At 43.3% G+C, this 24,913-nt stretch overlaps 1 protein-coding gene across 1 annotated transcript; it reads right to left on the bottom strand.

Annotated features, from left to right (window-relative positions):
• Nucleotides 1-2,152: 2,152 nt before the first annotated feature.
• Nucleotides 2,153-23,465, bottom strand: nr6a1a (nuclear receptor subfamily 6, group A, member 1a). The gene is made up of 9 exons (XM_061037398.1): nt 23,219-23,465; nt 11,078-11,308; nt 10,228-10,283; nt 9,149-9,309; nt 7,481-7,711; nt 7,093-7,347; nt 5,100-5,221; nt 4,836-4,988; nt 2,153-3,984 (listed from the first exon to the last, which is right to left on the bottom strand). Exons 1-9 carry the CDS (start codon nt 23,268-23,270, stop codon nt 3,854-3,856), a joined length of 1,392 nt encoding a protein of 463 aa, XP_060893381.1. The 5' UTR covers nt 23,271-23,465; the 3' UTR covers nt 2,153-3,853.
• Nucleotides 23,466-24,913: the final 1,448 nt, after the last annotated feature.

Below are 24,913 nucleotides of genomic sequence, written 5' to 3'. Positions count from 1 at the left end.
AATACAAATACAGGAAATTAAAAAGAACACTTTAGTATCATAGTCTGAGTGAAGAGTCCAGAGCAGAGGCAGTAAGGTAGCCGAGGTGAGGTTTTTTCTTTTGTGTTGATGAGCAGAAGCCAGTATTGATCTTACGGCTACATTAAAGGAAAGTTTAAAAAACAAAACAAAAAAAAAAAACAGATCCCCGTCAGATCGTCTTCCACTGTCAGATCTCAGCCGTCTGTGATGTTCAGTGCATTCCTGGAGTTACTCGGGGAGATGAAGGGGCCACCCTGAACCGTTTCTTTTTTTTTTTCGGCTAACTTTTACAGTAAGCATGAGCGCACATTCCTCCAGTGGGTGTCCCAGTGTGCAGAAAGGTGGGATCGTCAGTGCAATCTCGTTACATTCTGACACCCAACATCTGACCGCTGAAGTTGTTTGTTTTGTTTTAATTCACGTTGTAACTCCGTAAGTGGTGAAAAGACTGTAAGGGATCTTTTTTTTTTTTTTGACTCTCCTTTAAATGATGCATCAGATCACTCAGACTTCTGTTACATAAAATAATATCCCTGAGATTATGTGGTTTAAAGGGTCACTTCAGCAAAACAAAAAAAGAACAGAATCATTCCTTGCATGCCGGAAATCGACGCTTCCATGTGCTCAGGTTTTGGACGCCTCTGTCTCTAAGATTGACTCAAAACAGGAGGAGGAGAATTCATGCTGTTCCTCACAGTAGTGATCAATTCTATTTAAAAAAGAAAAACGCTTCCTCTTTAAATTAAGCTCACAGTATGTTAGTTGGGCTGTTTTAATGCATTTTTTTTTCTACTGCAGAGACACAAATATGCAGATGGCCTTTTAAAATCTGAATATCATTCCTCCTATCTGACAGTGAACGTGCATTTTAATCATCATTAATCTGAATCTGTAGTCCCTGGCTGTAGGTATAAAGTGGGAAGCTAAAAGCATTAAAAACCAGGAAGGAAATTCAAAACTAAAATCATGATCTGAGGCACGTCAATGATGTTACAGGGATGATAGCATGTGAAGCCATAACTGCTTTTCATGATTGTTTTTGGAGAGGCGGAGACTGAATCTGACCTGACACCATAAAGGTGAGTGAGGAATGATTGGAGGTCTTTTGAGATTGAGCTGAAATGACCCTTTGACCTCTGAAGCCTGAGTGATGCTTGATGCTCTGATTTCTTCAAACTCCATCATAGCTGCTCTGAGAATCTTAGTGGTAATAATAAAACATGTGTCATTTCATTCAAGTTTGGAAGTGCACACGACTCCAAACCATCACATTTGTATTGTAAAAGAAAAAAAAGAAGAAAAGATTCAAATGATACATAAAAGGGTGTCAGCTGGTCTAAAAACCAGACTGACGTCACCTGAGTAATACTTTTCCAACTTAATCAAACCTCTGTGGACAACGGGACGAGGTCTTCAAATCATGTCCAAAAACAAGTTTAGAAAACGATAGGGTTGTCTTCACTCCCAAAAAAAAACCAAACAAAAAGACAATGAATACATGAAAGAAAAAAAAGAACAAGAAAAAACCCCAAAACATCATCCACAATAACTACAAAGGTACATGAAAATGTATAAAAATCAAAAGATGAAAAGAGGCTAACTGGAACATCTCAAGAGGAAACACTGCATCAGACTGGTGGTGCTTTTTAAGGCTGCACACAGAGAGACTACCGAGAGAAACATCCACCCTGCATGTGTCACCTTCAAACTACATCCACTGTCACTGAATGATGGGGGGGAGGGGGGGTTAAGGTGGGGGGGAAAAACACTTTCTACCGAGGACCTACAATGTCCTGGAACCTACATCTACGTATACTACAAGTACATCAGCGTGGTCACTGAGGAACTCCTGAATGCAATACATAACACTCACTTTACCCTGTTTAGATCCAGGTCTGCAGGGACCTGAGAGAGAGGAACACACCGGGGTGGGCCAGTGGCCGAGGTCTCCGAACCTCACCGTCGTGTGCAAAAAAAAGAGAGTTGTTGCGAGGACTGCATTTTTTTCTGCATCTGAAATCGATCTTGTCGTCGTGAAACGGCTTAAAAACTTGAATAATCCAAGAAGACACTTCAAGCGGTTTGAAAACGATCATCTCATTCTTCAAAAATAAAGACCATTTCCTATGGCTTTTTATTTCTTTCTTTTCTCTTCTTTTTAAACATGTGCATATCTGTCACAGAGGGTATGCAAGATGGAGGAAAGTCATCTAAATTCTCTAAACTAAGCCCGGATCAACCACACTGAATCCACTCCTAGCCTGGTTAAAAGGTATAATCCCCAAAAACTTGATGTTGACCACTTCATAGAACACATTCCTCTGTCGGCCTTTCAGTCAACCTTAGCCAGTAAAAACCCGGAGGACCAGACCTGAAACGGGTCTAGTCTTGGGTCTGTGCAAAATTTTGATTGAGCCTGAGAAGACCTTAAACTAAGAAGAACTGGCCACAAGAGATTTGAAATGGACCGACTGGTTTCTAATCTGGAGTTTCCTTCATTTCTGAGGAAAGTAAGCAAACACCGAATGTCCGAAATCCAAACCCACTCGGCTAAACCTCAGACTGGATCTATCTGTTACTGGTTCCTCACAGTTCAAACAACAACTGGTGTGTCTCTGGTTGTTCTACAAAAAGTCAAACAACACAAGTTTTGACGGACTACCCCTTTAACCGAACCCGAGCCAGCACAGTGGACTGTAAACAAAGCTGATCCTGTGTTGAGAAAAGGCTACAATGCATCAAGTTCCTGGCACTGAAGGCAGCAAAGTCACCCCCCCCCCCCACCCCCCAAAAAAACCAAGCCATCAGACGAGAATCAGATGGGGGAAAAAAAACACAACAACAAAAAAAAACAAAGAGTGGGATCCCGTCTGCCCTGTGCATACATGTGTGCTCAAGAATCAAGTGTGCACGTTTAGCAGGATTTAGAATCAACATCCAGCGACATACTCGTCTGTCCAGCAGAGGGTTCCCCCCTCTGACACAGATTGATTCATTTCTTATTCTGATCCTTCATTGATAAGAAATCTGTTTTTTCAGCTCCCTACCCATCAATGGGTGTGTTTTCGAGAAACGCATTGCATAACACTTTGGTCAAAAAAGAAAAAAAAAAAACACAATATAACTAAAAACAGCAAACCTAGCTATCCTCCCCTTCCCCTGCAATAAAGCCTTATATCCCCAGTCTATGATTGTATAAAATACCCGTATGCTCCTTTTTCAAACAACTGTCACCTTAACTCATGGAATGTTAAATTGACAAGTCTGCCTCCCAGTAGCGGGATTTCTGAGAGTCGGTGCAGATAAAGTAGCTCACTTTTGATAATCAATTTTGCATTTTCAGTGTGACAAGACACTGTTTTTTTCTATCTTTGATTTATGCAGCTCCTTTGAACATTCAGTCTCTGATTGAGGTGCCAAAGCATCCACAGGGATTTGGTTTTTTCGACCGGGCAACTCTTCATTGGAAAGCAAGAAAAGGTACCTGAAAATAGCAACAACATCTTCCTGAGGTAGTCTCACAACACTCGTCACATGTGTCTATTTGTCCCCGTCTGAATAAAATAAACTCTCTTAAAGTCTAGCTCTAACAATAGCAACACTGACACATCGAGCAAACTGGAAACACACTTGTAAACTCCAAAGACCAATGCATCTACGAGCATTTGTTTTGTACAGAAGCATGTGCACAGTGTAAATCAGCATACATTCAGCTCTGTCGTGTAATAAATACATAAAGAAAAAGTTACAAAAAAATACTAGCTGCTTGTCACATTCACAAAAAGGGACGACCAGTCCCTCGACGTGGGCGGGTCCGGTGGAGAGGGGGGTCCTAGTTCCCGGATGAGGTGGTCACGCAGGGCGACGGGCCGGTCCTGTAGCTGGTCAGGCTGGATTTGCAGGAGTGCAAGACTGCTTTGAACAAGAGGGGGAGCTGCTCCAGAGGTACATTCACCAGCTTCCCTGAAAACACACAGAGCACCAAACCAAACATTAGCTCAGGGCTAGCTTAGCTTAGCTTTCTCTTGTGCTACTTTTTTATTGAATTCCATACTCAGATCTCTGCTTCGTTAAGAAAATCACTGAATAGTTTCAGTTATTTGTAGTCTTATCTTTGGTCAGTGTAAAGGAGAAAATAAACTCAACACATGACATTACATGAAGATGCCGTTTCTATATTTGATGTTCTAATTAAAAGCCAGTCTGTGGTGGATGGAGTTTATGCATTACTAACATTTAAGCTGTGCAGGTATAACGCTAACCTTACACTTAGCTCCTAAAAGCGTCAAAGTCCTCCTGAAAAATACAGTTGTCATGGTGATCGTTTTGAAAAGTGGGATAACTTGGGGGAGGACGAGGAGCAGCAGAGTGTTCTCAAGGATAGATTTCATCCCTCAGAAAAGTACGATGACTTTGATTTATCGTTTTCTGTGAGCGGAAATAATTCAATAAATCCAACAGCAGATTACCGTTAAAATACCTTGTGTTGTAGTTTAAGACTTCACCACTAGATGCCACTGTTTTGTATTTTTTTTCACTAGATGTAGATTAATGTTGTAGCTGTTGGTAAACTTATCATAATGCTTTGTTCATGTTGTAAATACTTAGGTCTCACTGTTTGTAGATTAACGGCTGGAAATAACTTAATTACATAATTTAATAACATTAATTGTAGTTAATCCACAAACAGCGAGGAATATGTCTTAACAATATTTGTCAAAACGTGCATCACCGGGTTACTAAAAGGGATTGGGTTTACATTGTACATTACATTTTTTTGAAGATTTATTTTTATCAGCAGGCAGAAATTTTACCTGCAATGCAGCGGATCTCTGGGAGACACATCATGATCTCAGGGAAGCGTTTGGGCTGGTGCGGATACTTGTACTCGGTGTAGTCCTGACACACGTACCAGTAACGCTTGTTCAGCTGCTCGAGCTGAGAGATGTTGGACAGTCCTCGGATATCTGTGGGGAAACAAGTGAGAGGAGAGTCATGTGAGTGAAAACGGTAAAAAAAACAACTTTTGGACAAAATACAGCAAAGCTCATTTTTGTACTTTTTAAAAATTGTTTTACCTTGGTTGAGAAAGTTGATGGCTTTCATACAAGCGTATTCTTCGTTACTGATCTTCAACGTGTGGAACTTGCGGAACAGATATATCAATCTCTCCATCACCTCCATGCCGTCCTCGCTGAAACTGAAGAATCACACAGAACTGTCAATTCAACTGGAAACTTTTGAATGTCCTAAAACCTTCTAAAATACTTTCATAATCATATTAAGAAAATACTTCCAGGGGTGTCGAGTTTGTGTAGTTTTCTCAAAAAAAAAAAAAAAAAGATGATAGGCTGTTTTTAAAGCTTTACTGTCCTCCTGTTCACATGGGATGAAATGCAGATCAGTCAACCAAAATAAAAAAAGTCCCTTAAGCCTTATTATCTTAAGCTTCTATGCTTCAAAGAACAAGGGGAAAATGAGGGAGGGAATCAGTCGGATCTACTGTACTAGCTGAACAAACGTCCTGGTGATACCACTGATTTTTTGAAAGACGTTGGACACATTCGCTAAGTTTCATTTCACACACACACACACAACCTCATTTCTGGCTCCCACAGCTCCAATCTCTCGAACAAAACTTTAAAGCAGTCACGCTCAATCAGATATCCGCTCCTAAGCTCCGAGTCAATTGAGCGAAGCAGCAGAACAGCACCGTATATTAGGAGTGAAAAGTGTCATGAGGTCAGATAACTGTGCTCTGATTTACACCGAGTCAAAGCCTCACACAACAATGTAGGACGTGTGTGTGTGTTTCACATGCCAGACCGTGCTAGCCTCAGCTCTGTCCTAAGGAGTCCTCCCGTTTACGGACCGCTTCACTGGCCTCCGTCCAACCAAAACCCCCCCCCCTCCCCGCTGTCATACAGAACCCCATGTGGAGCAGCTCGTCTCGTCTACATCGTCAGTGTAGCGGCCAGCGTTTAACCCCTCATATCCACCTTTTCTTCAGCGTGAAATATTAAAGTGGTGAAACTCGGGGGGGGGGGGGGGAGAGATTTATCACCTTTAATTATCTCTTCTATGTTTAGAGTGTGATAGCCTCCAAGAAGGAGAGGTAGGAGGCAGCATGAGTCAGTGCAGGTGCGATATCACCTTTCCTAAACACGTATAAATGAGGGTCATTTCTCCAGTCGCTCTTTTTTAAATGTTACAACCATAAACTATGAAGACAAAGTAGAAGTGTGGGCCAACTGAGAATCAAACAGATGATGCACCTTGTTATATTTAGCTGATGACTCAGACTTTGTTCACCCCTCACTTTATCAGACTTTTATTAGAGCTTGTTTAAACGTGAATCAGATGTTGTCTGGAGGTTTGAAAAAGAAGCGGAGGCAGAGGCAAACAATTCATCAAATCGGTCAAATTGGGGCGATAAAACCAAACAAAGAGTTTAAAAGCCTCCTCAGAGTAGAGGGGACACACATCGCTATTCATATCACACACAGTCATTTGAGGCTAAGACACCAACAACGACCCCCTCCACGTCCACATGTACCTCGCAGCTCAGAGGATGAAACGGTGCTGACCCGTGCTGCGCGGATACAACGTTTTTTGAAGCTTCAGGAACCAGTTAGAATTACATCTGATAGCGGTCCACTTCATTGTTTGAGCACGGTTGCGTTCACATCTCCTACAGAACGTACTAAAGAACACATGAATCGTGCCCGTGACCACCTCTTCAAGCGGACTCTGGTACAGTTCACACTGACCAAATGAACCGGACTTTGGGGTCAAGTGTCCTCGGATCTGAGCCTGAGTCCTTAATGTGCAACCACTCTAAGTTGAGAGTTTATCAGTGCAGAGATAAACATTTAGTAGCAGTAGTGTTATAGTCATGCTTTAGCGCAGTTCTTTTCATTGGTTTTAAAGTGTTAGTAGAGGGTCGGGTGTGAGTGTATTTTTCTCTATTTCTCCTAAACGTCTCTCTCTACTGTTGGCATGAACTTGCCGACAGTCGTTTCCCTGACACATTTTTTTTCCCCCTCTCTGGGTCTCTGCCACTCCGCTCACCCCTGCAGCTCATCGTCCGACGGCGTGTACTTGGCGGTGACGTTGGCCAGGTCTCCGAAGATCTGCGCGCTGTAGATAGTCAGGCAGGAGAGCAGGATGAGCTCCTGCCAGGTGGAGCTGAGCAGGCAGGTGTAGTCCTCGATGGAGAGCTCGCAGAAGAACGGCAGCTTCTTGATCCAGGAGATCTGGCGGAAGAGCAGCTCGTCTGCCAGGCGACACAGCAGGGCAAAGAGCTCCACCTGTGTCACTTTGTACCTGCCACACACACACACACACACACACACACACACACACACACACACACACAGGAGGAAACTGTCAGGTTCACTCCGGATCACCTGGAACATGGTACAATATGATGAGCTGTTTGTTTTATGCAGCAGCTCACCCGTCCTCTATGAGCATGGGGGTCGCCAGGGGGGCCAGGTCCTCAGCGGCCACCAGCTGCAGCACCAGTGGGTGGGACTGTGGGTAGATGCTGCGGGGCTGGGGGGCGAGCAGGCCAGACTGGGCGGGGTAGGTGAACAGGTGAGGCAGCAGCTGGTAGTGTGTGGACATGGAGGTGTTGATGTACTGGTCCCTGAGGGCCGCCGTGTAGCCGTTCCACTCCACAGAGCGACTGGAAGCACAGACGGTCAAAGATTACACTCAGTTGGTTACATCGTTTTTTTCCCACAATAAATGGAAAACACACTCGGTGACCACGTAAGATTTGGAGTAAGAGTAAGATTTGATATCTTTCATAAAGCATCCGAGGACTTTTCCCTCTTTAAACACAACTGTAGAACTCTTGGGAGTGTCCTGTGTTTGACTCTGTCCCTGACGTTTAGACAAGCTGTATCACTTTGCATCACTGAGCTCCTGAAACTGTTTTAGGAGTCTGTAGATTTTGACTGTCACTGTGCTTTCACACTTGAGAAACAACTGATGAATGTTTCACTCTGACTTTACCCAGAACTTTTCCTGCCAGCCCTTCGAGTAATCTTTGGGTGTGTCACGACTTGATTCTTGGGGTCAAGGTTTAATTGAGAATCTATTTTTGGATTCAAAACGATTCCGGATTCATGGAATCAAAATCTATTTTTGAATTAGTACATACTTCAGGATCTACTCCAGTCATCGGTGAGACTGGCTGAATTTCCCTCTATTTGGCATTCTACTGCCAGTTAAAGAGCTAGCATTAGCACTTAGACGTGAGTGACTGATTAGCCCCAAAAAAAGTTCTGAATCTATTTAAAATCTCAGAAGGTAAGAATCTTGATTTTTTTTTAGAGAAATCAATATTTTTGCTCACCTTTAGTTGCTACGACTGATCAGATTGTCTGTTCACTGAGTTAAGAGCTAGCTGAAATTGACAATGCGGTTTGTCATATGTTTTGTTCAAGTGTTACACTTTCAGAAAAATCACCTGTTTTTCCGGCTGATTTAGTTATGGCTCGTCTCATAGCCGGTTTTTATTTTTCCAATATTGAAGCGACACATTATTTGATCGCAGAAGAAAAATGTACTTCTGGTCAGAGGGACGGGCGCTTACAGTGCATGACATAAACTTAACCGTGTTCATTCAATCAGTATGTTTTTCTCTGGACAGACACACTTCTCCTTGACCCCTGTATCTCGGGAGCACGGCGCAGACACTCCACACTGAAAAGGTTTTCTGTCATTGTTGTTCATTTCTGCTCAGATTTCATTTGATAATACGAGTATTTCTCTGCATAGCTTTTGGGCTGTGAAACGTTTTTTTTTTCTGTGTAAGACTAAAATAAATGCTGTCATGCGAGTACTCCGACAATGTTTGTCCTTGAGGAGTGCAGGTAGACAATGCTCTCGTCTCCATAGCATGCACAGCAGATAGTGCGGCGAGTGTTTGCTTATCATCATCAGCGAGCCTGAGGAGCTGCACATTCAGGCATTCTTCCCCTCACTGAATACCTTCACTAAAGGTCTGGGTGAGACGGGAACGCAGTGTAAGACTGTCAGGGCCGACACATTATCTCAAACGTTTGGAGTGAGTGGAGGCGCTGCAGGCGGAGAGAAGGGGGGGTTCACGACTCACTTGGATGACAGGGTGGAGGCGGGTGATGGCTGGTTGCCCTCCGAGGCGCCGTTGCTGGGCGAGCTGTGGTAGCCGTCGCCGTTGTTGCCCCAGGTGTGCTCCGGGGCGTCCTCCTTGAACTCCTGCCCCGACATGATCCGCTCTATCTCCTCCTCTGTGATCTGAAACACACAGAAGGACTTGTTAAAAAAAACAAAAAAAAACACACACAGTTTGATTCAACTCACTTGATTAGCAATGACGAGCTGCTTTTCACTAAAAACATGGAGGAGCAAGGACGCAATCACACAATGAAACAGGGAGCCACAGAATGAAAGAAGGCAGGCAAACAGGGGAGGTGTGTGTGTGTGTGTGTGTGTGTGTGTGTGTGTGTGTGTGTGTGTGTGTGTGTGTAGCTGATTAGCTGATACAAACACTGAAAATAAAAGAATCTCTGCAGGTCTGTGCTGGTAACACAACAGACAAAAGCCATTTAGAAAAGCATTAGCATGCAGGCAAATGTGGTGTTTTGTATGTGTGGCTGAGGTCAACTCCCTTTCATTTCCATCACACCCCCATGTACACTGAAACCGTAATTCAGTCCATATTATGAAACAGAGGTCTCTCCTTTCATGAAAGCAGGGCCTTTCTGTGTCCTGACTTGCTGAAATGAGCTGGAATTAATTGACCAGCTCTCTCCTCCCCCTGAATGGAGGCTCAGCGGCACTTAGCTTCATGTCACGCAATTTCCTGACCATTTGTTCTCTGGCTAGTGTTCATAATGGAGCCGGCACTGAATGGGGAAATAATCAGCAGCTATATGATTACACTGCTTATACGGCGAGGTCAGCTGGTCAGGGTCCACTCTCATTCCATGCTTCTCTAATATACTTAATGCACTCGAACTCAGAATGCTTTGAGCAGTAAATGCATTCATACAGAGCGGGCTAACTCTGAGTCTGAATCAGGAATACATACAGAGAGTGACTCAGAGCACAGAGAGTGACTCAGAGCACGGAGAGAGGGGGGTTGGAAAAAGTCTGGGAAAAAAAAAAAAAAAAAACATTTCTGGTGATGATGATGGTGGTGTTGAAGTTTACCTGAACGGGCCCGATGCTTTTGTTCCTCCCTCCTGGCATGCCATCCTCCCTGATTGCTGCACGATAGAAAGAAAAGATCAGAGACAGAGCATGTGGTAAAAACAAAACGTGAGACATAATCTGCATCATAGCTCTACCTAGTGGCTCGCGCTAATCATGCAGCACTTTGCTGCTACTGCGGATCATTTATACACATGTGGAATGTTTTTTATCCACTGTTCAAACCTACATTTTCCTGTGTCTGCTGACAGGGAGAGCCCTTTTTCTCCCCGGCTGTCTGGAGACTGTTTGTTAAAAAAGTAGGAGTTTCGGTAAATCTATTTCAAGTCTCAAGACCGAGGTTTGCTTTAATCAAAAAATCCTGCAGAATAAATCATATTAAAATGAGGCCACCATGCTGGAGGAGGGTCAATTTCAGTGTTTATACACTAGGGGGCAGCAAATTCACATAGAAGTAGGTAACACCTTGCATGTAGACAAACTGCAGCTCAAGTCTAACACTTAACACTGTATCTCTCAGTTTTCTCAACCATACTAGTATAGCTCCCAGGTTGTTTTCCTGGTCAAGATTGAATTGGGGGGGGGGGGGGGGCACTGCTAGTACACTGCTTAATCTGTTTGGAATCAACCGCTAAAGGATTTGCATTTTTGCAAGAACAATGTGTTGTGAATGATTTGAAGGTTGGTGCATGTTTTTCATCTCATTCTGTCACTTGTTTAGAATATGTATACATTGTTTCTTGCATTTAGAGACTTTGCAGAGTAAAGGGTCGTCTAAATAGTGTTCGTTTGGGGCCTTTCAAGAGCTACAACTGTAGACACATCACCGGGTTTCGGGGATTCACTTTACCTTTGCGGTTCATCCCCATCTGCAGACACTTGAGCAGGCGGCAGTACTGGCAGCGGTTGCGCTGCTTGCGCGACATCTCGCAGTTCTTGTCGCGGCTGCAGCGGTACACGCGCTTGTTGCAGATGCTGCGCTTGAAGAAGCCCTTGCAGCCCTCGCAGGAAATGATGCCATAGTGCAGGCCTGTGGCGCGGTCTCCACAGATAAGGCAAGTACGCTGGTCAGCTGGAACATCTGCAGAGGGGGAAGAAACACAGAAAAGAAAAAGTGGAGCATTTAGAAAACGTTTCCTCCCACTACTTCACACTCCTGGGGGAAAACATAGTGGGTGCAAAAAAAAACCTTGCTGAAGGCACAACTTTTTAATTGAGATCATGGGGGCGGTTGGGGCTTAAGCGCGAGCCAGGCGCTGCTGGCTAATCCAAAAAGATTCTTAAGCTCTAACTCTCATTGTGTGAAAGTGGAGGTGTAACAGGCAGCGGGACGGGGAGCCGAGACGTCTTGTGTATGATTTATTCAGCAGCTCTGATGAGAGGAGGCAGCAAGCGAAAACCACACGACCGATTTGTTTACAGTCTCTCCTTTCTCTCTCCGACCATATCGCCTGAACGAGAGCTCTCCTTGGAAAGCCCTCTCAGGCCTAAATGTGCGGCCTCAAACGTGGATGAAACTGTGTCATACAGTTAAGAGGTGTTTCAAACTGATCTGTCCCATACAGCACCTGAAGTAGTCTTAACTACGCTGTCCCTTTGGTCAGTCATTTTCAAACCAAGTCAGTGAAGCGTCTGAACGTTCTCTGTATCATTAACCTTCACGATCATTTCCTAAAACAGCTCGCTGTTTTTCCGCTGATCACTCAAAACTGTGAGAAGTTTGTTAAGACAGCGATAAGTGAAGGAGCTAATTTGGAACACATGTGAGGGGGGTATTTAGGGGCTTTGGGGCAGGAGGAGGTGTTTGGGGGGGGCTAACAGTGAGGAAGTGGTGTGGAACAGGATGTCCTGAACAAAGTACATTATAAATTATAATAGAACATACACATGATGAAATGTGGCGTTGTAAAGGCTGGCGGACAGCTTGCTGACTATAAAGAAATGAGACATTAAGACGCCCAGAATAGAAAATGCAATCTGGCTAACTATGACATGGACCTAACATGAACAGGTTTTGCTCGTGATAGGAGGACGAACACATTGGAAGGATGATGAAATGAAGACTGTTGATGTAGATTCTAGTAATAACAAAAAAAAAAAGATCTGATTCTGATGCAACAACAGGAGGTCAATCAGAGTGCTGACATTCAGCAGCTCGTAGAGTTGTTTGTGGTTGTCTTTCTGTCTTCACTGACTCGTCATGGTTTTGAATGTAAAGATTTGTCGGTGTGCGGAGAGGATCAAGGAGGGGCGGAGCCTACAGTGGACCTTCTTTGTGGATCTCTTGAAGGTGTTCTCAAACGGTAGAGATAGCAGTCTGAGGAGCTTCTGAAGATCTTCACTTAATCCCCCCATCCCATCTACCTTCAGGCTACATAATGCATGTAATCAAACATACCAAGGAAACCGAGAATCAAGAGTCCCCGGTGTTGAGCCTTATCACACTCACACACACACACACACACACACACACACACACACACACACACACACACACAGCAAGAAGCCCTCCACCCTGCCCCTTCCCCCCTCCTCCTTGCTAACAGCCACAAAGAGCAGATGGGTTGGATGTCATGGTTACATGGAACAGCAGGGCTGCAGCTGGAATGTGGCCTGCTGCTGATCTGTATCTCAGCTTGACTGAGATCAAACATATCAGGAGCTGGTAGAGATAACACTGATGTGACATGTTGATGTGTCTGATATGACCATCTTCTACAGGTCTGATGACTCTGAAGGAAAGAAATGTCCCAGGAAAACACAGAGCGAGCGTTTGTAATGTTGGCTGCAACGTGTGGAATTTCTTTCACTAGAGAAGTACAATTAAGGGATTTTGCTGATATCTTCATCATTTGGGTGATTTTCAAATGCTGACACTGTACATGCACATACACAGTCTCCTGTGTTTTAAAAAATCCAAAACTAATTACTCTTTGAAAAGAATACCCACCACATCATGAGGTGTCCATTGAAACAAAAGACGTCTTTCTCATGTCAGCAGAGAAATACTTCTGGATTCAGCTGCCTTGTGGGTAAAATAGTGTCCATGCATGTTTGGATTCGGGGCTTTGCAATGAAGACTGATTGTATTGTTGATTGTACCGCCTTTTCACTAAATACATTGCGAAAGTCTGAATTAAAAAAACAAACACTTTAAATGTAGTCAAGCAATGCTCTGTCACTCAGCTGTACATCTGACCTGTTGAGTGGAAGCCTGGGTGTAAGGGCCACTCTGAAGAAAAGGCAGTAATGAGGTACCCTCAGATTAAGAAATGCCAATTTATTTGAGGAAACATTTTGGGGACTTATTTTGGATTCAGGGGGGACATGCTGCAAACACAGGTATTGTGTCAACCATGAAGAACAGCAGACACTGGAGCTGTGCTCTACAGATCATTTGCATTCTTTATTTTGTTTATCTCAGCTCATATCGTTATCACAATGTTATCGCATATTTTTTCCATATCGCACAAGCCTGGTTTGGACCGCTACATTTGTCAACATCCATCAGTCTGATCTGACAACATCACCAGATAATGATATCAATTCTGGCTCAACTGCTGGTCTCTTACTTTCAACAGTACTCCTTTGGTTACAGCAGGTAAACAAGCCAATGCATGAGTCTTTTTCCTGTCAGTTTTGAATGGAAGTGTAACATAAAGAAGAATCTAACACTTGCTGTTCTTCTGTTCAAGGAGGAAAACAAACATCCGCCTTCATGGTTCTGTAAAGCAGCATAAAAAAATGTTTCTGCATGTTTCTAATCACAGGGAGTTAGTAAAGCAGCTTGTTGTTGTTGATATGTTCTATTAGAAAAAAAAGGCTGTATATACAGTATGTCATGTCTGTGGCTGCACATGCAAAGAAAGAATGAGGTAGACATAAAGGGGTCTGCAGCTGCTGCTGAGCCCGGAGATTAACCTGGTCATCTGATTAATGTAAGACTCTTGAGTAATGCAACAAGCGGCACTACACACGGGCGGGACCTTTAACCTCCTCTGGGATTCTGCGGTCGGAAAGCCAATAATGGAGGGAGACGAGCAGGTTTCCTGCTAGGCTCAATGGGGAGGGAGAGAGAGAGAGAGGAGAGAGAGAGAGAGAGAGAGAGAGAGAGAGACTGTAGGGAGGAGATGTGCACTTAATGTGTTGAGGGCTTGCATTTTAAACGGTGCACAAACTGAGAATGAAATCAGCTTTGTTTTATGTTTACCAGTTACAAGATGACACACACACACACACACACACACACACACACACACACACACACACACACACACACACACACACACACACACACACACACACACACACACACACACACACACACACACACACACACACACACACACACACACACACACACACACACACACACACACACACACACACACACACACACACACACACACACACACACACACACACACACACACACACACACACACACACACACACACACACACACACACACACACACACACACACACACACACACACACACACACACACACACACACACACACACACACACACTGTTTACCTCACGGGACCTGACTTGTGGAAACCTGACACTGTGACTGTTGTCTGTGTTTGACCTCCCCCCCGCCCACACCTCACTGATTAATAGGCTCTGTGTTTTGACAATAAACAGGCCACAGAAACATCATCTTTAATATTCTAATGAGCAGGATTAAGCTCTTTTTTGTGTGCATATCATTTAAAGGGCCGGCTAATCAGAGGAATGTGACTGAGCAAAGCTAAGCCTCCCAGAGAGAGGGGGGGGGGGGGGTGTTCTTCATAGTGGGCTGCAGGGTTCATGTACTAAAGGTAATTAGAAGGAGGTGGGGGGGCACATGGCATAAAGCCTCTCCCAGATAATAATGAATGGTGAATAGAGGACTTCTAAAGCCCACAGACAGATTACCATTTAAATGGTGCGAGGTTTAGATGTGCTGCCTGCAGAAAAACTGCAGGGGCAGCCATACTGTACAGAGACAATGGGGCGTCACATGGTGAGCCCATCCTGGGATTAGACTTTAACTATTTTGGTGATTAACTCTATACGTACAGAGGTTAAGTCGACTCAGCGAGGAAGCCCCCAACCAGCCAGAGAAACATCCCGGCTGCTGCTGGTGACCCTTTAAAACCCACCAGTTAGAAGAGTTTCTTCACACTCAGATAAAAAGCCTGTAATGAAATAATGTGAGCTAAATGAACGTTTAAGAGCTCGTTTCATCTGGAAAAAAGGTTTCACTTGTGACAGACTAACTACTGTCTTAAGACACAAACATAATGCATATAAGCTCAAACTCTGAGGAAAAACTCCTTCTTGTTGATCTGGTCTTTAGTAAGGCAGCTTTCAGTATTTTTAAGTAGTCCATAGTTAATCTTACCTCTTATAATCACCTTCACATAATGTCAAATACATCCGTTACATCTGACAACTGTGTGCAAAGCTGAAGGGGGAATTATGAAGTTTTAAAGTTAGAGGTATGACAGAGCTACGTGTCTAGTGAAAAGATAGTTACATTCATTTATTATCAAGTAAAAAAAAATTAGTGATTTATTTCAGTGTTGCCTTTTACGTGTTAAAGTTTTCTCTTCATGAAAGGACGAGGGAAGTTGGACGTTTCTAAAGCAGTTTTTAATTGTGCGCAGGTTTAGATTTCCTGGCAGCTTAAGTTTTACACAATCAGCTGTTTTTGTCAGACTAATGTCTTTTTGTGATTCTACATTCAATTAGAAGAAGAATACGTATCGATTATGATGCATCAGTGGATCATGCTGGCTTCCTTTTTTAACCCTTCACAGTGACAGTCAAAATCAAAGATAAACATGAAGACTATGGAGTATGTGAAGAACTTTTAAAGCAACACTGTCTTTGTGAAGATGACAGAGGCACACTCGTCTATTAATATACTTTGTATAGAACATAGACCAAAACAGACCAGTTAGTTTTAACTTGTAGAATCAGGTCTTTAACTATAAGTAGGTTTCTCCACTACAGGGGCGAGTCCAGACTCTTTGGCCCAACTTGGGCACGGACTTGTGTGGGGGGTGGCCTGAAGTTTAAGCGCACACATGAATGAAAAGCATTTATTTACCCCTCCTTTCTAAAGTAATCACAGCGACTTTTAAGTAACACAAGATAAGGGCAACATATACATCCTCTAATCGTCACTCTGCAAGGACTCAAAAGTATGTTTGTCACAATTTAAAGTATTTTTTAAGAAATGCAAACAGACATCTGCACACTGAAAACTGCACAATGAACCGCCTGTTGCATCACAGCCTGAATGGTGGATTTCAACTCTGATTAGGCAAATAGACAATAATAGTTAAATATTTTGGGGTGGCCAATAAGATTACAAGAACATCTGGCCAGATTGTTCAATCATTGTTTGTATAGCGCCAATTTAGAACAAGTGTTATCTGGAGACGTTTACAGGATAAAGACCTGACTCTTTGTTTCCAGGGTGCAAAGGTTTACTGTATGAAGTACAGCAGGAATTGACAAAGTACAGAGGTTAATGAAGGAATGTGTCTTCATGTAACACAAAAGACTCTTCATGTTTAAAACTCTTTCAGTGCATAATTACAAATGAAATATTCCTGACTGTGAGTCGAGGTAAGATCAGAGCTCAGTGTCCCAAAGCAAATGGATGACTTCATATCATCATCACATAAATGAACCAGGTGTGAAGAGCCTGCTGAATACTAGTTCAGACTGAACTCTGGGCTGTAACAGAGTTCTCTGTGTGTGTGTGAGTGTTTGAGGTGACGGGCAGTTCAGCAGAGATTCAGCTGGAGTCTCCATAAAGAGCTTTTCAGCTGCTAAGCTTCCGTATAAAGAAGAGTGACACCTCCATGAAGCCGGAGAAAAAAAATAAGAAAAAAACCCCCGACAAACTTCCCATCACCCTCCTCACACACAGTAACAGTACACATTCAGCTGAGAACTACTCCTGAGCTGTATCTCCTCCACACAGCAACATGATGTTACTGTAAGTGAAGCTAAGCATGCGGCCGTATGAGGGGCGACTCGGGCGCCATAAAACACGAGGAAGTTGAATTAAATGACAGGCGGCCATTTGTCACGGCCAATGTGCTCATTCAGAGATCACATCAAAAACCGTATATTTCACTGACCCCGGCATGTGAAAACGCCTGACTTCCTTCAATGAGCACAAAAACACAAAGGCCATTAAAGCTGCCTTCACACAGGCTTATTTGCCAAATCTATCACCCTGTCTTTCAAGTGCATGGCCACCATATAAAACAGGATGATTCACACCTTCACACACTTGATCTCAGATCGGCACGTCCTATGACTCCTCCTCCTCCTCCCGCCTGCAGATGGCAGTTAAATATTCATGGCATTCACTCGTGGGGTTTCACCTCTGAAAGGTTGCAGTCTGCAAGCATGGCTGACCCGAGGAGTCTGGGAACTTTTCTTACATGTAAAAAAAAAAAACTCCTAAGACATTGTTCAAGTCAATGGAAGAGTGTTTGGGTCAGGCGGGAAGAAAGAGAATAAATAAGAGAATCATCTCCCGACTTTGAGATTGTGACTGACTTTGACTTCAACATTTTATCAACAAACTATTTTTTCTTCCTTCATTTTCCCCTTAAGCATGACCCCATATTGTCTTTCATAAAACAAAAGCTTGCAGAAAAGCGTTACTTCCGAGGGAGCGGATAATCAAGTCATGTTTTGTAGAACTATACGTCATGACTCTGTTCCCCTGACAGAACATGTTTTCTCACTTATCTCTAGCTGTAGGTCGTGGAGGCATCTGTCCCAAAGATCTCTGCCTCCACACAAACAGAGCACGGAAAGGAATTTTCATCTGTGGTGCTCCATGAGCTGAACGAGGTAAACCTTGTTTATTTTCTTCATATGGATCCTCAAAGTGAGTCTATGGACATTGTTAGCAAAAGATCAGAAATAGAAACTGTAATAACCGGAAGACATTTTTTGTTGTTTTAAGTAGCAGTAATAAGAATGGAAAGTAGATATTGGCTCTCGTCTACTGCCATTTGTGTCTTAAGTAGTCATTTTGCTTCAACAGAGACGTGCAGTTTGAAACGATGTAAGACGACCATGAGTGAATGATTGGCCTTTAAACTCTGCTTCTAAAAAATACAAGTGTTCAAACAACTTCCTGATGAAGAATTGTTTCTGATTCAAAACGGATTTGGAAGTCATAAGGTTTAAAACAAAACACATCACTGTGAGCCACAGTAGCCATGAATGCACTTGCAAACAATGTCTACAGCAGAGTTCAAAGGTTAAAGGTGAATTCCACCATTTTTTACACTTGATGGTAAAGTTACCACTGAAGTGGATTTCTTTTCTTGTGTTACAAACCGGATGAGTCCAGTTTGAACAAAGTATCTGATTACAAGGGAGGGAGGCTTCTGAGAAAAGATGCAACAAGTTGCACTATGGGAAATGTAGGATCCATTGTTTTTTGGGACTTCACCCATACTGAATTATAAAGTTATTTCATCTAGGCCTCTGTTTCCTTCTGAGTTGATGATAAAAAAACCCTCTGTTTGTGTCGCTCCAGCTCCGGTGCAGGAACCCCCGATGCTGCTCTGTGTCACCCCTACACACACACACACACACACACACACAACCACACCCCCCATTAAAGGCTGCATTGTTTCCCAGGGGTCAGCCCGGGTTTCATTCCTAACTTTAACGCAAACCAGGAAATGCAAGTGAAGCATTTGAAGCCCCCCCGTCGAAAGGCAAAGACAAACAGCTCTCTGGTTTCCCACTGACCCCCAACATGTCCCAGCAAATGTTCACACTGTAAGCACGCTGAGTGAGGCCACCAATCACTGATGCTCCTGTGGAAATATAAAGACTCATCTCATTCATGGCAGGGAGAGAGAGAGAGAGAGAGAGAGAGAGAGAGAGAGAGAGAGAGAGAGAGAGAGAGAGAGAGAGAGAAAGGCAGAATGTTACTTTTTGTGTGTGGCTAACATCTGTCGCTTGCCTTCCTAAAATCCCCTTCAAACACACACTACTGATACTGCTGAACTTTTTCCACGCTCTACTAAGAATGAAAAGGTACCCCCGGGTGAGAAACAGTGCCCAGGTTTCACCGTCTCCGTGACCCTCTGTGAGCTGCGTCATGCTGGGAACAGAGATGTATCGCGGCCAAATCTCCCTATTGTCCAGGGGCGGAGGGCACAAAGGCTGAAGTGTGGTGGTAAAGCATCCCTTTGAGTGGCTGACAGAACTACAAGGCCTGCTGCTGAAGGGGTTTTTCTCTTCAGGTTTTGTCTCGGGCTTTCCATCACAATCATGCCCAGCTGAGACAGGGAGCGGGGGTTGAAGGAATCTGCTGTACTTTTCCGCTGCTGGCACCCCCCCCCCCCCCCCCCCCACCTCCTTCTTTCTCTCTCTGCTTCCCCATTTCTCCTCCTCCTTATCTCTTCTTTTCCTCTCAAACTTAGCCCTCCTACCTGGGGCTGATAGAGTAAGGGGCGTGCTAAGACTATGACTGGTATGTACATGGATACACATCTAACACTCAAAGAGGTTACAGGCATGTGAAGACCCTCCGTGAGACGCAGAGCATTCCTGGCAGGCCACACTGTGATGCTAATCTCTAAAGTTATGTGTATGCAGTCACAGATTGGGCTCCTCCACAAGACAATGGCAGCCTGTTGACATTGGTGTCCTGATAATATTCACCCAGGCTTAGAGGCTAAATCATTAGCATTGAGTCGGAATCACACCAAAAGATAGGCTACATATAAATGCTATGCTAATGGGAGGCTACTTTGTTAAATAAAGTTCTTGACTGGAGGAGTCTGTCTCATCGTCTCAGCTGTGTTTGCATCTCAAAGGATCATTGAAATGTTTTAGTTTTCATTTATAACAAGACATGTGCTCTTTAAAGTTGTTGTGCTTGTTCATTTTTTTTATTCGATGGATCACATTTTTTTCCTTCTACATTTGCTTTGTGATCTCGTAAAATCTTGATCTGACAAAAGAGGAAGAAGTTAAAAACAATGTGAAACCAGTCGATAAAACTAAGATCAATCCTAAAATAAAAAGTATCATATAGTATAGAATGCTAAGAGTTTCAAACATCACTCGAATTGATTAGTTATTTACGTAATTAATCAACTGTAACTATAATTATAACATCACTGATGGTTTCAGTTAATCAGGCAAATATGTTCAAACACCCGCTGGTTCAGGCTCCTCACACAAACAGATTATTTTTGCTTTCTATTTGTGATGGTGAGAGAAATTCTATAAACAATTTGATCCTCATTTCTAGCACTGAAATGTTCATTTGTTTTATTGTGATGGTTATCAGTAAAGCTCTGATTTAATGTCACTCCTCCACCCTCAACATAAAAACTAAGTAGCTATAGTGAAAGAGAATTTCATCAACTTTTGACCAAAATATTCCCGCCCTGCAGCGTCTTTTGACATATTTTCACATTTTACTTTTAAGAAGAGGAAACTTATGCAACCAAAAACAGATGATTAAATGCGTGGTACAATGTTTCAAATTTGATTTAAATGACTGGAGGATGTTTTACTTTGACATGTTTTTAATTTCTATCCTTAAAACATAAGGGAGGCATTTTACCTTGGTACACCTGGTTAACATAACAGATAAGATTTTGCCATGTTTGATAATGTAATCTGTACGTATTGTGTTAGATTGATGTCGCCTGTTATTCACTTATCAAATACTACGATGCACTTTGTTACATCGGCCTGTCAATGAAGGTATGAAACACTCACATTATTTCTGTTCTTTAGCCTCTTCAACAAGTCTCTAACACTGCTTTTACTCATACCTGACTGTAATTTTAAATGTAGCGTTTGATGCTGAACCAGGTGAACAATGATAGCTGTAATAGAGACCATGTGTGTTCAATCAGAGTCAGTTTTTACCGTAATGTTAAGGTTTTTTTTTCTATAATGTATTTGTGTCAAACAGGAGAACGTCACTAACTTCTCTCACTTGCAGGACATCAAAACCTCTGCAAAGAAAAAACCTGATCATCCAGTCTGAGCCCTTAGCTCCTGATAAAGGTGGGGTCAGCAGCACATACTGATATGAACCATATGGTGGGTTTTTTACAGCTGAGCCTTTGTGATGCACAAGGCTCGAATAAAAGTGCTGTTAATGAATGTGGAGTCTATACCCTTCATTAACAGGAGGGAGGGGGAGGTGGGGGACTTCCCTAAGAGAGAGAGCAGAGCCTGCAGCATCAACTCCCTCTTATCATTCTTTCCAATCCTGCCAAACGTCCACCGTTCACAATGTGGAGCTTTCCGTGCCTCAAGAACTACATTTGTGATGCATCAGATAAGTTCAAACCTGTGTGAGTGTTGTATGTGCTGCAGGGTGGGGAGGGGTGCAGGGCAGTTGAAATAACACACCAATGGAGGACAAAGATCTGCAACATGACAGACTTGACATCTGGTTTGACAAGGCTGCAGAGATGGATACGTTTCCGTGAAATTAAGGAGGAAGGTGCGCGCATGGCTGCAACGAGGCAGCCTCTGTCATTGGCTATTTATAGACGAGCATTACAGAGTCACAGGAGTCCCTGACCTCCCCCACTGTTACTATTGATCTTTACACAGCTTCTGTCCCCTGCATCCACATCCACACAAACAACCTCTCCCCCCTCCCCTCTGCTCCCCCTCGTATGCTGTATCTGCTTCTTCTATTAAAATATTCTCTCTAAAGTGCAGAACATCCAAACAGGAGGGTTTCCTGCTGAGGGAAGGTGATGTAGTGAGGTAAAGCAGGGTGGAGTTATCACCCACCCACCCCCCTCAGCTGGAACACAACCAACATGGCTGCTAGCTGGGGGATTAGCATGAGGGGGGAGGGGATGCATACAGTAACATGGTTCCTCTGCCTGCTACAACCAAAGTCCTTGAAGGAAAACATCAAATGAAGGGCAAACAAACAGAAATGTTTTTTCGTCTTAAGCCTCCACAGAGTGCTGGTTTTCTGCACCGTGGATAAGCACTTAGATGATTTGAGTGAACTGTACAATCGACAAAGCGGCGCGAGATAAGGACTTATCAAAGAGCGTGCGGCAGTGATGAGCGGACCACAACACTTCAGTTGAGTTTCTCTGCTTTGCCATGTGGATTCTAAATCTTAAAGAGTGAGGATCTCAAGGATCGCATTCCAAAATTCCTGCAATACAAGGGGAGGGAGGGTATAAGGGGTTGGTATGGAGGTGAGAACTACAAGAGGGGGGGGGTTCTTTTTTACCAGCACTTATTATAAAATAGCCAAAACGAAGCGACAATAGAGGGACGAGCTGAAAGCGATTTTGGGGAGAGCTCGTCAACAGAGTTCAAGGAAAGCTTGCCTGCTTAACACTCTAAAAAAAAAAAAAAAGAAGCTCTTTGTGCAAAACTAAAGCATATAAACAAATGTAGGTGTTGTATCAAAAAGCTATTAGCAAAGACGTTAAGTGGAGGGAAGCAAACGGTCATAAAAAGTTAGAGAGATAGTGGTGATCGGGCCAGCAGTCATTATATCATCACTGCTGACAGTGTGCAAACCTGCAGCAACATTACAAAATATCAATACATATGGAGGCAGGCTGTTCAATTCACCAGCACACAGATGCATCATAACACACACACACACACAAACAAAGCACTCGAAGGCTTAGATTGTAGGAAACGCCGTGAAGAGGCTCGACAATTGATATGTAATCCTGTGAGTAGCAATAGCGGCATGTCCATCTTCATGATATCATGTATAAATAATTCATAGTCATTTTATGTCAACACAATATGGTGTCTTTCTAATTATTTAAAATGTAACTGGTTGTAAATTAAGCTTTGTCCTCTGCCATCAAACATTAAAAAGGTTTACAAAGCAGATATCCAGTCACTAGAATGGTTCTTAACTCACACACAGTCTGTCTCTCCTGTTCACACGTTACTTTAAAAAGCCTGTGTCCTTCTTACCTTCCCATGCGTCCATCTCATGCTTCTCCCAGTCTGTCTGGACCCCATTCATGCACAGACTCAGCTAAAGGAAAGCCATCGGGCCTGGTTGCCTCATGACTCTCTTCCTCTCTCTCTCTCTCTCTCTCTCTCACAGCAACCTCTTTCCTCGACAGCCGGCCCCTCTCTGACCACAGCCAAGCAACACCACTGGTCACTTTACTGCCTGGTCACATGACCGCAGAGTTCAAGCCCCCGGGGTCACGGCTTGCCTTAAGGTCCAATGACAGCCAGGGGTTATCTGAGTGGAACTGATAGTCCTATTTTCACTGCCGTTCCAACAACCCTCCCCCCCCCACACCACCACCACCACCCTCACCCAAATTAGCCTCCCCCTACCCTCTACCATGCCCCTGGCCCTTTGAGGAGGACCAAAGTGCATGTCCAAGCATAAACACAGATTCAAACTGACAAAACACACAGACATTAACTAATTGAAGCACTTAGTGGAATGGAGAAGAAGCTGAAGTGAAACAGCTCGCCTGGTTACGAACCGAGCACACAAGAAAAACCAGAGGAGCCGATTAAGACCAGGAGGCCAAGAGAAGAGCGGAGATGGATCCTCTCCAAGGAACCACTTTCTGTTCCCAACAATGCTTTCATAGAGGCTGATATTTCCAGTAAAACCTGTGTGTGACCCAGCAGGGATACCAATCCTGTTTTAATTCCACTAACACAGAATATTGGACAACACACTGAATGTGCAGCTTCTTACATTTGTAGTTTCCTTGTTTTCTTGGGGAAAAAAGAAAATTCCTGAACTAACTTGCTGATCAAATGAATGTTAATAGGGCATTGCAACGTACAGGATCACTTATTTTGCAATTGTTTCCAATCAAGTTGACTCAACTGGACAACTATTAAAAAATGGGTCAAACTGAGAATCCAGTGGTCCTGAACGTCTAGTTGGAGTTATGCTCCTGCTATGATTGTGGCCATTACATAAAACTGTGCATTCTTTGGGTTCATTTAAAGATCGTAAAGTATTCAATTCAAAGTCTTAAATGTCCGATAAACAAAGTAAAGAAATAAAGGCATTAGGGGGACATTCTTACTTTGGTGAGAAGATTTCATTGGTAAGAAAAAATGCAGTAGTTTTTTTTCCAAAACTGAACAAGCTCCAGGAAGAAATCCCTCTAAGAGCATTTAGGAAATGAACAGAGTTTATTCAATAATTAAGAGTAACTAAAGGCTTCTCCTCTACGTCATGGATACACATGTTGTTTACCATGAACATGTAAAGATTATAAAAACACCTAAAGTAAATCAGAGTCAGCTATGATCATCTACGCCTAAAACAAACTATGGTTAGGGCTCAACCAGAATACTTTTGACCTTTTGGGGTCTTTCTAAAAGTAACCAACACTTTTTAAGTGTCCAACATAAACTTTTATTGTTCCTGACGGTCTCTAAATCAAATTGTTTGCTTGTTTAAAAAAATAAATATTTGACTCAGGCAATCTTTTGGTGCTTACACATTTGAAGATGGAATATTTACGTCTCTGTTTCGCCTCAGCTGCAGAGCTGTTCCACCCCCAGATCCGCTTTATGGGGGAATCGAGCTGGCCACGCTGTGTGTGTGTGTGCATGCCTGAGTGTGTGTATGTAAAGCTCCTGTAGTGTGCTCACACGGTGTGTTTCTTGGCCTTCCGCAAT

The sequence above is a fragment of the Labrus mixtus genome, chromosome 5, assembly GCF_963584025.1.
Source record: "Labrus mixtus chromosome 5, fLabMix1.1, whole genome shotgun sequence".
Lineage (NCBI taxonomy): Eukaryota > Metazoa > Chordata > Actinopteri > Labriformes > Labridae > Labrus > Labrus mixtus.
Note: the sequence above shows the minus strand (reverse complement) of the source record. Positions and strands in the feature narration are given on the sequence as shown.